This window comes from Vicia villosa, linkage group LG1, assembly GCF_029867415.1.
Source record: "Vicia villosa cultivar HV-30 ecotype Madison, WI linkage group LG1, Vvil1.0, whole genome shotgun sequence".
NCBI lineage: Eukaryota > Viridiplantae > Streptophyta > Magnoliopsida > Fabales > Fabaceae > Vicia > Vicia villosa.
The window spans coordinates 100162584-100179234 of NC_081180.1; the positions used below are offsets into that span (position 1 = coordinate 100162584).

At 32.1% G+C, this 16651-nt stretch overlaps 1 protein-coding gene across 1 annotated transcript; it reads left to right on the plus strand.

The window, feature by feature from the left end:
* Positions 1 to 6967: 6967 nt before the first annotated feature.
* On the plus strand, positions 6968 to 10232 carry LOC131643705 (uncharacterized). Its single transcript, XM_058914004.1, has 5 exons — positions 6968 to 7125; positions 7351 to 7431; positions 9066 to 9277; positions 9506 to 9683; positions 9792 to 10232. The coding sequence occupies exons 2-5, from the start codon at positions 7398 to 7400 to the stop codon at positions 9968 to 9970; spliced, it is 603 nt and encodes a 200-aa protein (XP_058769987.1). The 5' UTR covers positions 6968 to 7125; positions 7351 to 7397; the 3' UTR covers positions 9971 to 10232.
* Positions 10233 to 16651: the final 6419 nt, after the last annotated feature.

A 16651-nucleotide genomic window follows, 5' to 3' on the forward strand; every position in this document is an offset into this window, starting at 1 on the left:
GTTCCTGTTTTGAGTCTTTTTATGTTTTGAATAATAAAGATGACAACATTATGACATGGCATTTAAGATTAGGTCATCCTAGTTTTCGTTACTTAAAACACTTGTTTTCTAAGTTATTTCATAATAAAATTTTTCTTCGTTTAAATGTGAAGCATGTGAGTTTGCAAAACATCATCGTTCCCAATTTTCAATACAGCCTTATAAACCATCAAAACCTTTTTCTATTATTCACAGTGATGTTTGGGGCCCTAACCGTACAAGTACACTCTCTCTCAAAAAATGGTTTATCACATTTATAGATGACCATACAAGAGTATGTTGGGTGTACTTGTTAAAGGGGAAATCATATGTTTGTCAGGCGGTAAAGATTTTTTTTACAATGGTGCATAATCAATTTCAAACAAATATCCAAGTCTTTAGAAGTGATAATGGCAAAGAATATTTCAACACTATCCTTGATGATTTTTTTTCTCTAAAAAATGGGATTGTACATCAAAGTTCATGTCCTAATACTCCTCAACAAAATGGAGTTGCCGAAAGGAAAAATAGACATTTATTGGAGGTTGCTATAGCTTTACTTTTCACAAATAAAGTACCAAAATATTTGTGGGGCGAAGCCGTTTTAACAGCTGCATATTTAATTAATAGAATGCCCTCCAAAATTCTTAATTTTAAAACTCCAATTAATACTTTCAAAGAATGTTTTCCTAGTTCTCGTGTTTTAACTAATCTGACATTAAAAATCTTTGGTTGCACAGCTTTTGTTCATGAACATAAAAATGTTGGAAAACTTGAACCACGTGTTATAAAGTGTGTTTTTGTTGGATACTCCCCAACCCAAAAAGGATATAAATGTTTTGATCCAAAAACCAAAAAAATGCTTGTCACTATGGATGTTACATTCTTTGAAAATAAACCTTTTTTTGATGACACTCATCAAGGGGGGATATAAAGGAAGACTTGCTTCAAATTGAGAACATGAGTTTTTTAAATAATTTATCTTTGCCTGTATCACAAAGTTCTGAGACTTATACTTCTGCACCAACAGAAAATGGTCGTGATTCTTTATCTAATCCTACTCCTGTTATGAGTAACGATCCTTGTGAATCTGAGCCTACATTTTCTCATGTAGAAAACAATGAAATTCCTGAAAACGATGATAGTGATGGTCTAATTGAAATGCCACAGAATAATGAGTCACTTCGGGAAAACAGATTTGAATTAGGAAACGGGATTTGGAAAGCGAAGGTTTTTGTGAAAAAGAACCACAAAGGAAAGGATGAGTCCACATCTCCATACTGTCAAGAATCTGAACCGGGGAATGATCAATCGAAAGGTAAGTCCATCTCTGTTTCTGAAAGTCGTATTTTGTATCCTGTTATAGAAGATCCTGTTGCCATTAGAAAACCTGTTAGATCGTGTACTAAACACCCCATGTCCAATTTTATATCATATTCAAATTTGTCTTCATCTCTATCTGCATTCACCTCAAAATTGTCTAGTGTAGAAATTCCAAAAAATGTACAAGTTGCTCTAGAAATTCCAAAGTGGAGGGAAGCTGTACTTGAGGAGATGAAAGCTCAAGAAAAGAACAAAACTTGGAGTGTTACGACGCTACCGAATGGTAATAAGACAGTTGGATGCAAATGGGTGTTTACTATGAAGTATAATTCAGATGGGTCAATTGAAAGGTACAAGGCTCGCTTGGTGGCTAAAGGATTTACTCAGACCTATGGTATCGACTACCTAGAGACATTTGCTCCTGTTAAAAAACTGAACACTGTAAGAATTCTTTTATCTCTTGCTGCTAACCTGGATTGGCCCCTACATCAGTTAGATGTTAAGAATGCCTTTCTGAATGGCGATCTAGAAGAAGAAGTATACATGGACACTCCTCCTGGCTTTGAAAACAAATTTGGATCAAATGTATGCAAATTAAATAAGTCTTTGTATGGATTAAAACAGTCTCCTAGAGCTTGGTTTGAAAAATTCACTCAGTCCATGAAGAAACAAGGGTACATTCAAGGACAGGCTGATCACACCTTGTTCACAAAGTTCTCCCATGATGGGAAATTGGCTGCCCTGATTGTATATGTTGATGATATTGTCCTTACTGGAGACGATACAGTTGAAATGGCAAGAGTAAAAGAGAAATTAACAGTAGACTTTGAAATCAAGGACTTAGGACCCATGCGATATTTTCTTGGTATGGAGGTTGCTCGGTCAAAGAATGGTATTGTGGTTTCATAGCAGAAATACATTCTAGACTTATTGAAAGAAACAGGAATGAGTGGATGTCGTCTTGTAGATACCCCTATGGATCCTAATGCTAAACTTTGGGAAGAAGATAGTGTTCTTGTTGATACTGGAAGATATCAGAGATTGGTTGGAAAACTGATTTATTTGTCACACACCCGACCTGATATTGCTTTCTTAGTTAGTGTAGTAAGTCAATTTATGCATTCTCCTTACGAGGAACATCTTGAGGCAGTCTATAGGATACTGAGATATTTGAAGGGAAAGCCTGGTAAAGGCTTACATTTTAAGAAAACTAGTGAAAGAAACGTGTTTATCTTCATCGATGCTGATTGGGCAGGCTCAGTCACAGATAGAAGATCAACCTCTGGATATTGCACCTATGTTTGGGGTATTCTTGTGACATGGAGGAGCAAGAAACAAGGAGTTGTAACAAGAAGTAGTGCAGAAGTTGAGTTTAGAGCTATGTCTCAAGGTATTTGTGAAGGGTTATGGATCCTTAGAGTCCTAGAAGAACTTAAGATGAAAATTGAGCTTCCATTAAAATTATACTCTAACAGTAAAGCTTCCATTAGCATAGCTCATAACCTAGTTCAATATGACAGAACCAAACATATTGAGATTGATCGACACTTCATAAAAGAGAAGTTAGATGCCGGAATCATACGTCTCCCATTTGTGACTTCAAATCAGCAAACTGCGGATATCCTTACCAAAAGTTTGGCAAGACCAACCTTTGAGCATTTGATTGACAAGTTGGGCATGATAGATATCTATGCACCAACTTGAGGGGGGTGTTGGAATATCTTATTTCCTTATTTGTATTATTTTCGTTTATTCTCTTTTATTTCCCTTTATTCTCCATTAAGGAGAGAATTAATATCATTATTGTATTACCACTATATATACCAGCTTAAAGCTGAGGAATAAAACATAACAGTTTTTTACCATTCCTTTCAATAAATTCTTTCGTGTTTACACTGAGAGATGGAAAAAGTTCAAGACTGAATATTTCTTTGCCATTCCCATTTCCCGTTTTGCTCATGTAGAATTTTATGTCATTTCGACCCTTCTTTAGAGTCGGTCGTATGTACCGGTCGGATGAGAAGATTATATTCCCCATACCACTTATGAAAGAAGGTTAATTTTTACCCTGTTTAGTAAGATGCCCTTACTGATGCGGAGAAGACCATGAAGACAAATTTGTTTTCCTTTTCTGCTAAGGAGAAACATTGTCGGGATATCGTTGATTTGAAATCTATTAAGGAGAGAAAGTAATTCTTTGTTACTTACTATATTCTTATTTAATTTGTGGTTTTCTAGCCTATACTACCTTTTATTCCTTGATTTTCCCCTTTCATTTCCACTCAAGAGAAAGAAAGCCTCAGTCGCTCATTACGAGCCTTTTCCCCCTGCAGGAGGAATCCATGTGGTTGCTTAGATGCCCTTAGAGCATTAGAGCAAGAAGAACCATGATAGAGCTGTCTTGGTTGATTCCAAAAAGGACCGGGGTAAGGAAATCATCTAGGGGAGTCCCGCTAAAAGGTTAAAGCAGTCAGGGTATGCTCCTACTATCCTCTTTTTGATAAGACTCATTTTTTAGCTCATAGCTTATAAGCTCATATGACAATTTAGACCTATTTGGTAACAAGCTTTTCATCGCGAACTTATAGCTTATTTTGTGAGCTTATAACTTATTTTCCAAACTCTATTTCAAATAACGTTTCAACTTATAACTTATATCTTATCATTTTTGTCCATCTTTATCCTAAATATTTTAACAAAAACTCACTTTTATCCTTTATAATTTATTTTAAGTTAAAATAAAATAATTACGCATTGAATGTCTTTTATGTTATTTTACATTTATAAGTTAATTGAATCGTCACCACTACGGAAAATCCCTTACATGACGGTTGGAAAAGGGGTATCATCACGCGTTCTATACCGTTGTTAAGTAGGGTGTGGTTGTAAATTCGTTGTTTTTACCACGATATGGAACCCGTTATTGTAAGACAGGGCACGAGCCACATATCACAACGGTTATTCTTATAAACTGTTGTGATATATACACGTAGGTACTAGGTTCGAAACCCAACAACAACAAATAATTTAAAACATAAATTACTTTTAGTCACAGTTACAATAGATAACCGTTGTTAAAAGTATCCAGAGTTTATTATATAATACGTAGATTGCTTGTTTTTCCAAACACCTCACTAAAGAAATACAAGCATTCAAATTAATGAAGAAGTTTATAATCTGAAAATTAACTATTCTTGAAAACCAACTTAAACAAACCATTGTTTTTTTTATTGCATGCGTCTCATCGTTCATTTCATGCTCTTTTACATATAGAATGTGGTTTATTGGTCTAACTCCTCAATACTAGGGGTGGAAAACGAGCATGCCCGCCCCGTTTAGGTCCGCTCCGCAAAAACCCGCAAAAAAAAGGGGGCGGGGCAGACATATTTAAGAGTGCGGGTCTAAAACCTTACCCCGCCCCTCAAAAAAATGAGGGCAGGGCGGGGAAAGCCTGTAGACATTGAACCTTTTAGGTCTAAAAATAGTAAAAGTGTATGAAAAAATACATGCCCGCAAAAGCCCACAAAAAAATGGGGCGGGGAGGGGCAGACACATTAAAGAGAGCGGGCCTAAAACCTTGTCCAGCCCCACGAAAAAATCGGGCAAAACGGGCTTTGTCCGCGGGGCGAGCCCGTTTTGCCACCCCTATTTAATACATTGATATCTTCGATTATAGTTAAATTTTAATAACAACAAGGCATTGGATAATCTGCCTCATCATCACTTATCATCGTAATTTTTATGATGATAAATCATCATAAAAATTAAGATCATAAGTGTCGATGACGAGGTAGATTATCCAATTAATTGTTATTGAAATTTAACTATAATCAAAGATAACGATGCATCTAAGGAGTTAGGTCATTATACCATATTCTATATGTAAAAGAGTATGAAATGAAAGATAAGACGCAAGCATTTCGGAAAACATTAATTGACATAAGTTGGTTTTCAAATACAACTTAATTTGTAGATTACAAGTATCTATGTCAATTTAAATGAATGTATTTTAAGTGAGGGTTAGTGAAACAAACAATCTACATAGAATATAATAAACTCAATCTAATATTCTTGCTCTGAGAACATTAATCAACAACAACAAAATACAAAAGCAGTTATCAACAAAACAACATCATACAACAGAACCAAATATTATAAAATGTTTCCAAGGCGCACCTTTTATTGAAACTAATTGTACGTGGAACAGAGATCAATTATGAGGTTCACCTAGATTGTGAAGTTATGAAAAAGAAATATAAGGAGTAAGAAGTTTACACGACAACTTCATAATTCTTATATTTCTTCTCATAGTTTCTCAAACTAGATTAAGTTTGTTGTTGTTGTTTCTTCATTTACTTTTCTTGTGACTTAACAATGTATTATTCTTGTTTTAAGTCCTACAAACACCATGAAAGTTATCAAGATGTGAAACCACAAACTTAATTTTCAACAAAAAATACATGCAACAAAATAAAAACACTAACAACTTACATCATCAATGGATATACATGAATTCGTGGAACTGTAACAAAGTATGGAGTTCATACTGTTTGTGAAGCTATGAAGAAGAAGTACAAGGTGGATGAAGTTTTCAATATATCTTCATACTTCTTGTACTTTATTCTTGTTAAGGTCGTGAAGACGAATCTAAAAAAAAGCGAACATTCAACAGGATGCAACAAAAGAGATAATCAAGAACTATCTAACAAGAAGATGAAAAAAGAATAATACCTTATGTATGAAGAACAAGAATCACGGCTAATGACGAAGAAGAGAAAAAATGGGTGTTAGAGTTTACCTGCGAAGGATACGGCGCTACTGTCAAAAAGTGAGAGTTAATTCACTTATATATGGGTTACTATTTCACAACGGTTAAAACTATCAACCGTAGCGATATCCCTTTTATTATTTATTTAAAAATAAATAAAAAAGAAAAGACATGTCTTAACGTTAAAGGAATAAAATATTTTAGGGCGCTGAGATTCAAATCCATGGAAGTTTTATTTTATCACTATGGTTAAACCATCCACCGTTATTATATACTAACATTATTTAATTAAAAAATAAAAAAATTGTTAGTGCCTCAGTTTAGATATGTCACCACGGTGTATTGATGAACCGTTGTGACTTTGGCATTGTCGTATGTGCATTTTGTAGTAGTGTAATTAGCTTATCAACTCTCAATTATCAACTTAGGCATTATCTATAAGCTATAAGCTATCACTCTTATAAGTTAGCTGATAACTTATGGCTTAGAGATTAAGAGTATTGGTAGATAATTAAAGACTGAGTCATCCGGTTCGAGCGATTTAATAAATATATAGTATTGCAATAAATACTTTTTTATCTAACCAAATTATCCGATTTAATTCAATTTAGTCGTGCGGTTCGACCAGTAACCCAGCAGTTTAACCATTGATCAATCCCCTCAACGATTTAATAATGGATCCAATTTTTAAAATAATGGCTGAAATTCATCTTAAGTGACATTTCGAATCCGCCCCCTCAAGTGTATTTTAAATTTTTACAATTACTAAAACCCTTTAATAAACATTTCTTTTATCATTTGACTAATTAATAAATAAATAAAAAAAACTCTTTTTCTTAAAAAAGAAAAAAACTCTTTAAAAGTACATTTCGTGTAAAAAATTTGAAACCCTAGAATAACGGAACTCAGTCAGAACTCAGAAGTCCACAAAATCAAGAAACACTGGCCGTAAAGAACCTCGCCGGAAAACGCAGGCGAAGTTGTTCACCTCCCCCAGAACCATCAACAAAGTTCAGGTTTTCTTTCTTCTTCTTTTCCTTCTTCATACTTTCTTTCTCTTCCCAAGGTGCGGCAGCGCGCGCTAAGATGCAATTCCAGCGCGACTTCGCGGTGCTCACACCAGTGAATTGCGTCACCGCAGCAGAGCAAATTTCCACCGCGCACCGCGCGATTTTAAACAAAGCTCTTTTAGGTTCTGGTTCTTCTTTCTTTGCGCTGATTATCTTCCTGTTTTGTAACAGAGGTTCGTCATACTTTGGTAGGATTCACATCAGATCTATATACGGCTATGTCTGGCAATTCAGGTTGCACCGTTTACATAGGTAACCTCACTATTTTTCTATTGAATTTTGTTCTTCAATTTTCTTGTTTTTCTTAGAGATAGTCAAATTGATTACGGAACGCAACTTTATTAATGCATTTTGGTAGAGATGTGAGATAATTTAGATTGCAATATTAGAGTGTTGGAGTAGTAGCTATAGTAGAAAAGATGGTGGAAAATAGGCCTAGGTGGTTTGAGCATGTAGAGAGAAGGACTTGTAGATTATGTGATTACTGATAAGGAGAGTATATCAGATGGAGAGGAGTTAAACAACTAGAGATAGAAGAAGACCTAGAAAAACTATAAAAGAAGTTATTAAGAAAGATCTTGAGATTAACATTTTGGATAAAAGCATGACCTAGATAGAACATTATGGTAGAAGTTGATCTAGTCAAATAGCTAGGGGTAGAGGAAGACCTAAAAAACTATAAAAGAAGTTGTTAAGTAAGATCTTGAGATTAACGATTTGGATAAAAACATAGTTCTGGATAAAACATTATGGCGGAAGTTGATCCATGTAGCCGACGTCACTTAATAGGATATGACTTGGTTGTTGTTGTCTTGTAATTATCTTTTCTTGCACGATTCTACATATGTTAAAGTTTATTTTTGTTAGGATAAAGAAGAATGAACTGTGATAATATGAAGATATTTTGTTGATGGCGTATAGGTTGAAGACTAAAACATATTTGTTAAGTTTTATATTTACTATAATATTATTAACGGCTGTAAATAAATAGAATAGGAACTTTTGTTGATGAAAGAAGTTGATTTTCTCAAAAGGATAGAATTTATATATTAAGATGGAACCAAATTGAACAGGGTAACCAACAACCCACATAATCCTATGGAAACCCTATAAAAACCATGAATTTAAGATTTAAAAAAATCCCCACTCCACTCCCTATTAAATCTGCTGAAGAGACTCTCCAGAAACTAATACAATACCTTGCCCCATAACTTGATCACTAAGCAGATTTATCTGGGTACCTCTCCCTATTCCATCTTTGAGTTATGTATACATAGCACTGTCTTGATTAATATTAGAACTGTTGCATATTCGTTTAAAGAGAAATGTGAAATTTCTATATCGTTTACTGGCAGTGGAGATCATTAAGTAGAACTTACTGACTCATTTCTTCCATCTTTGTGCTCTGTGTTCATAATACTTTTTGTTGAAAAATGTAAATTTTGCTTGCCAAGTGCCCTCATACCATATTACTCTTTAAATAAGATTTGAATCTCTTTCAACCAGGGATGATTTTGTTTTTGGAATTATTCTGTATGTATCCTATAATGTGGTAGATCTCCCTTTCTCTCTTTGCTATGTTCACTTCTGTAAAAAAAAATTATTGATGGAACTTCTCAATAATGTTCTATCTGATTTGGCATTCCTACACCGTTGATGGATTTTATTTCGTTTAGCTTTAGTTATGCTCAATTTCCCACAGCTATATTTTCCTGGTTTTTATGAAATAGTCTTGATACTTATTAAGAATAGCTGGTTCGAACTTCCATTTTTACTAAACAATTTTTTTGGGGTTTTAAATGTACACCTCTATGTATATGTAACATGGGGCATCTACTTTTGGGTTCTTATTTGGGTTCTGATTTGGGTACTTGTATTTAATTCAGGCAATCTGGATGAGAGGGTTACAGAAAGGGTCTTGTATGATATATTAATTCAAGCTGGACGAGTGGTGGACTTGCACATTCCTAAAGATAAGGAAACTGAGAAACCTAAAGGCTTTGCCTTTGCAGAGTTTGAAACTGAGGAGATTGCAGAATATGCTGTCAAACTTTTCTCAGGCCTTGTAACACTGTACAAACGGACACTGAGGTTTGCGGTGCGTTCTTGACATCTATAATTTCCACCTTATGTAACCTATTAACTTGGACAGTTTTTATTCTTTCTTTAAAAGTGTTCGAATAAAAATTTAGCTCTTTCTTTAGAGTTTGACAAGCTGAAGCATTGGAAATTTTCAATCTTTCTGTAAATTGTTGAAAATATTTAAATTCTATTTGATAATTTAAATTTCTTTCATGTCGGCCTGCATTGTGACTGGCGTGTATAGGCTGCAAATAAGGACAAAAACACCCCTAATAGTTCTCCAGCTACTACACCCACTTCAAATTCTTCTCAACGACCAAGGCCTTACCCTGTTCAAGTAACTAGTTCAGAAAATTTTCAGCATTCCCCTAGGCAATCAATACCTAGCCGATTCTCAGATCATGCGGTGAATTATTCTCAAGGTAATATCTGTATTACTTACGTACTTCAACTTCTCCTAAGTCTTAAGTTTATCACTTCATTGAAACTCAGTTTAATACTTGCTGTGGCTTTTTTTAATTCAATGGCAGTTCCACCTCCTCATCGTGTAACTGATCAATCTAGTGGGTATGGATCTCACTACAGTGGCAACCAGTATGATTACAGCCGGAGAGCTTTTGGGGAGGCATTGGATAGCGCTAACGGTTCTGGCGGTTCTAGGTCACGCCGCCCTGATGGAATTAGCCCAGTCTCTTATCCACCTTACTAATATTTTCAATAGATCTGAGAGATTAAACTTCCATTAAATATTAGTTGGAAGTGAAAGTAGAATGTGAATGGTAGATAGTCAATATCTACTACTGCTTTAAGCAAAGCATTGTTGTTGTAGGTGTACCAAAGTTCTTAGTTATGCATGTGGGTTGGTGCTTATGAACAAACTGATTATTCCTTATTATTAAGGAATGCCTCCCATGTGCTTCTGTTTGTTAAACTGCATAGTTAGTTACAGAAGGTTTTTGATTTCCTGTTTATGACATTTAAGTAAAATTTGTTTTAAGGTTGATTATATTCATATATCAAACTATACAGTGTGCCAAAGCATGTCAGTTCAATAGTTAAGGATCTGAATCATACTCTAAGTGAGTAATTCAGCAGGTAAAATTTATCTGAAAAAATTATTTGATGAATGCATAAAAAACATGATTTAGGAAGATATTAGAAAACATGATAATGAAATTTATGGAAATAGCAAAATTTAAGTCGTGTTCCAAAAATAGAATGATCAAACCAGAAAAACTAAAAGTAAGAAAAACAGAAAAATTGAAGATGCTGGGCAAAATAAAATAAACCAACAATTTATCTAAATAATAATCAAACCAATAAAGATTTTAGAACCGACTCAACCAAACAAGAATCAGAATGAACAAACCAAATTCGTGCAAAATAAAATTAAAGGAAGAGCAAGAGAAGAGCATTTGCAACGTCTTTTAATAATGTTGACTTAACTTTTATGAAAATTGTTGTAACAAAAAAGGATATCATGTTAAGGATTGCATAGGCATGGGAGAAGGAGACTGGTGCAAGGAAGTTAGAGGCAAAAGCAAGTGAAGCTAAAGCAAAGGCAAGGGAGGATAACACTTAGACAAAATGGTACGAATCAATCTAATAAATATGCATATATTATAATGCATACTACGGTTAAAGACGAACATGACACATATAATGGTAATTTTGGTTAATATTGACACTTCAGTAGTTCGAATATCTAACGTTAGTTCAAATATCTAATCTTGTATATTTTTGGCTCTTTTGGTAACATCAGAAAAAAAGTTTTTAGTTTTTCAACTTATATTAACAAAAAAAATTTGTTTGATAACTCTCATTTAACTTTTAATTTCTAGTTTTTTTACTAACTTTTAGTTTTTTTTAAAAGCTATTTAAAGTAGCTTTTGAACTTTTAGCTTGTGGCTTTTTATTTCATTTATACCCTTATTATTTTAACAAAAATATAATTTTATCCTTTTATATAAAATAGTTTATGCGTTGTATAATTATATTCGTGTCGATTAACAAAAAAAAATGCAATATTTAACTTTTTTAATGACATTAAAATTTCATACCTTGTAATGAATTTAGAGATAGTATTGCTAATTTCTAAATTCGTGAAACATTAAGAGATTATTAAGAGGACGAAGATTCGTAATAATATTGGAGTTTTATCGTAAAATAGACAGTAAAATTATTTTTATTATTATTTTAAATAATATAATTGAATTCAAAATATTTTATATATCTCATTAAATTTATATATAAATGTTATTATATAGGTTCATTTAAAAATTTATATATAATTGTTTGATATATTTTGATGTTATTTTTAATTTTAATATATATTAATTTTTTTCATGTGTTTGCTAATATATATATTTTTATTTTATAAAAATTAATTTAATTATATAATACAATAATATAATAAGATTATCGATTTTTAATTAAGAATATCTTTTATGTCATTTTGTATTTATCAGCTAGTATAACAGTTAATTTATCAAACACTCAAATTAATTTATCAGCTATCAACTACCAGTTACAAATATATGGTATATACTAGTTATTTTTTATTATCCCCTTCTTTATATTTTTTTAAAAAGAAAAAGAAATTATATAAATGAGAAAACGAACCTACTTAGGCACAAAATGTGTTATAAGCAAATTCAGAGTACAAATCCATCAAAAATCAAACACACAGAAAAATGAAGACAACAAATGTTATAGCACAAAAGAACATTTAATATTCCCAATGGGGTTAGTCTATTAAGAACTAAGGTCAAGAAAGATGTCCTATCTCTTGGCCTTCAGCCATCACCAAACAAAGATATTGTTCTTGTCGATTATCTGATAGATTATTAATTCTTTATTGTTAAAAGTCTATAATTTTTTTTATATGATTCAGTTCATCGTCAATTAGATGACTTGAAAGCACTTTTGAGTCTCTTTACAAAAAGAATCCACGTAATTTAAGAGTGTTGAGAGCTCTTCTTATTTCCACATCCATCCGTACATTCCATCAAGCCTGGCATAATCATTATTTGTCTTATCAAATTGTCGTTAATAGGAATTATATTGTTGATCAGCTTCCACGTGAACAAATATAGTTTTAACCACATATTTTTGTTCCAAACGATCTTCTTGGTCGGTTCAGTGTCAAGATAATCTTTGTGTTAGAAAATTATAACCTTCTTTCACCTAGCTGGGACCCACATCTAATTGTGAGAAACATTATTCAACAAAACAATATTATGTCCGACAAAGAATAATATTAGATCATTGACTCCTCATTCCATGTGAAAAGTATCATCTGCCACCTCCGTTTTAGCTTCCTAAACTCCTAACCTAACCTTCTCATCCCTGTAGCTAAAATATTTGTGCCAGCCGACAAGTCATAAAGACGTCATAACTTAGAACTAAGATCGCCTTTCTCCAATTAATGATCATTCCAAAAGGATGATCTCCCCTTTACCCATTGATTGTAATAACCAATCGTCTAACAATCGACCTTGACTCATCCCACCCTTCTCCGACTCTAACAAATTTCTTCCACCACATAGATATCCTACTACCACGACTTTCAATAAAAATGTGGAGAACATACCTTATTAGTAACTTAAACACAAGTCATTCTAGTAGAGACCAAACATACATTATTTTAACAATAAGAATATGGAGAACATGAGTAGATTAGAACCAAAAACTCAATCCAACAAGTATAATTATGCCCGCAACTCAGTCAATCAAACAAGTACAATTATGCCCGTAACTCAGCTGCGTGAGCAAAATGTTAGTTGAATAAATACTAAGTCCAAAACTTGTATAAAGACTTGTTATCCTTTAAAAATATGGTGGTGAAGGAAATGACTGGCTTACATTAAAATTTAATAACTTAAGTGAAATAGTTTTAAAATGTGTTTATTCTCAATCAAGATCGTCTTTGAAGACTTGTAAGCGGAATTCAACATAGACTAAATAATATTTTATAAAATATTATCATAATCAAATTATGGTTAAATAAAAATATTTCTACTTTTTATAGTTAAATTACAGCTAACTTACATATAATTTTAAAAAATTTGAGACAATTTTTGTATTTAATATGCGGGATAGTTACCTATAATACACAATAATAGTTAAAAAATTAGTTTAATAAATATGAGTTATCATTTGACAATTTTTTTTTAAAAACGGACTATTTTATTGCATTATTATGAAAATCTTTAAAGAGCCTTGTATTGAAAGAGATGAATTGTTATTGTTTCATTTTTTGCTGTAGAAGAGTATGCAATGCATCACATGTCACATGCCCGAAAGTAACAGGACCAGTAGTTGCTCATGTGTCATGAGTCACGACATGATAAAATAATATTGTAAAATGATGTAAGACTTACTTCATCAAAGATTCAAAATGGGGCCACCTTTGTTGAAGGATTCTGTTCAAGGAAGGTACACCAAGTGGGGTATGCCATCCAGCTATTTTGGCCCAATTTTCAGGAAATATAATATAATATAATATCCTCACGTTTTCTTCCCTCTAAAGTTCTAAAAGTCTACATTTTCCTTGGAAATAAAGATTGTTTTTCCAAGATTTGATTACGCCCTTTATTGAATGCTACTACAACTTTTTATTTTGTTGAAGAATGTAGAGACATAACTTTGACAACATTAATTGACTTTGATGGATAAGAACTCCAACTCGTTTCTGACTAGTATTAAACTAATCTTACATTTATAAAGTTAATGTGCATTATGCATGGTTATTTATTAAAATTTTCATCGACAATTGTTCTTTAAATTAAATTTAGTCATCAAGGGAAGGGAGAATTTCTTTTATATATATATATATATATATATATATATATATATATATATATATATAGAGAGAGAGAGAGCTATTTTGAGGAGAAAATACTTTTAAATTTGGTTGTTTAAAATTCTCACTAGTTTTTATTTCAATTTGTCTATACAAACAATATTATTTGATAACTCTACTAGTTTTTATTTCAATTTGTTTATACAAACAATATTTTTTGATAACTCTACTTACGTTAGTCTCTCAGAGCCACAATATGGGCTATCCCCCATAGCGGAGATTCAAAGAGGGAATTGAGAATAGATTTGAGGGTGGAAATTGTGATGAAAATGTATTCTCCGTCCTGTCCCATTGACATCCCTAAGTGCCTATCTCTTGTACTCCATCATCACATTTGCTTACTCCTAGACGAGTCATAAATGATACTCCCTCTGTCTTATATTATACTCCCTCTGGTCCTATTTATAAGAAAAGATTCTCTTTTAAGATACATTGAATAAATAATGTATCTGGACCACATACTGTCTAGATACATTATTTATTCAATGTATCTAAAAAGAGAATCTTTTCTTATAAATGGGACCGGAGGTAGTAAGCAAAAGCTATAGTTTTATTGAATATTTAATGTATCTGGACTATATATAATCTAGATACATTAATTATTTAATAAATATAAAAATGTAACTTTTGCTTGTAATATGGGATGGAGGGAGTATTATTCAGCTTTAATGGTCATTAGTAACTCTTAATTAGGCTGGGAAGACATGTCCAGACATATTGATAATGGTTCATAAATGCATCTATATGGTTTTCCCGCTAGAGCCGTCAATATGGACTACTCGGTCCTAAACGGGCAGGTCATGACGGGCTCCGGGCTTTTCAGGGCTGGGCCAAAAAGGTCTTGTGTAATATGGGCTCGAGATTTACTACCCGAGCCCGACCCTAGATGGGCTTCGGGCTACCCGACCCTAAATGGGCTTTTTTATTTAAAAAATAAAAATAAAAACTCCATAATATTTATTATAAATAAAACTAAAATTATGTTAGTTTAAACATAATACATTTTTAAATATTCTGTTATTTCTTATAAATACTATAATGTGTTTCTAAATACAATATATATCTAAATTGTATAAAATAATAATTGAATATTTATTATAAGAGAAAAATTAATATAATACAATGAAAAAATGTTGATTATATTAATGTATAATATTTAAAAGAGAAAGATTGAATAAAATAGAGATAAAATTTAGTGAAGTGAGAAAAAATCAATATGCTATTTTAGAGTAAGATAATATAAATATAAATATTTTTTAAAAAATTTATAATTATGCGGGCCTAATGGGATACCCATGGCCCATATGGGCTAGCTCTAATGGGTAGCGGGCTATTCAGGGCTGGGCTAAAAAGACCCTGAAAAATATGGACTCTAATTTTAAGCCCCAAGTCCTATGATTTTTCAGACCTAGCGGGCCGGCCCATATGGGCTAGCCCATTTTGACAGCTCTTCCCGCCCATGGGCAATATACGTCATGCAGGAATACGAATAATATCCTATACCGAAAGGCGAGAAACGCTTAGGCTACGTTTAAGAGTTTAGAGGGGAAGGGAGGGGAGGACTTTGAAAAAATAGAAGGATTTAGTGGAAAGAAGTGAATGATTTTGGTTGTGAGGGTTTTAGAGAGTTTGTTTTTATTTATAACACCAAAAACTCTCTAATTTGGGGAACTCAAAATTTGTATTGAAGGAGGACTATGAAGGGTTTTAGAGGGCTTACATTAAATTTCAAAATATATTTTATGTTATTACAGTATTCGAAAAATTAAAAATATAGTAATGATATGCACTCTTTTATCATTCTATACAAAATATTTTTTCAAAAAATGTCAAATATTTTCGCTTCTTTTTTAAAAAAAAATGTTTTCAGAAGTCTTCCCCTCCTCTCTCCTCCAAACTCTCTAACATTAGCCTTACGGTGCGTTTGATTTGTTAAAAATGAGGTATTGAACCGGACAAATTTTTTATTCTTTATTTAATGTATAAATTAATCATGGTATTGGACAAAACATATGATGAAGGACGGAACAAAACCATAAATTCTTGTCCTCCACTAAATCATTTGACAACTTTTTGTTTCAAACACAAATTATCAAAAGAAATATCAAAATACTATTTTTTTACTCTCTCTATCTTATTATATTTTAATTCATAAATATTAATATTTTATATATCAATAAATAATATAATAGTAAAGATTATATTATTTCTATTTGATTCATCTGACATATGAAATAAAGTAGAAAGAAGATCTTTATTTATCATTTTTCTTCTCTTCTCATTATTTAATAAATATTAATATTTTATATATCAATAAAAAATATTATAGTAAAAATTATAATATTTTTTCTGCTGCATAAACATATTAAATAAAGTAGAGTAAAAAATTATCCCTTTATATTTTTTTCTCCTTCTTCTTATTTAATATTCTGATTCATAAATATTAATATTTTATATATCAATAAATAAGTGTTGTAAAAATTATATTATTTTGATTGGTACACAGACATATCAAACAAAATAAAA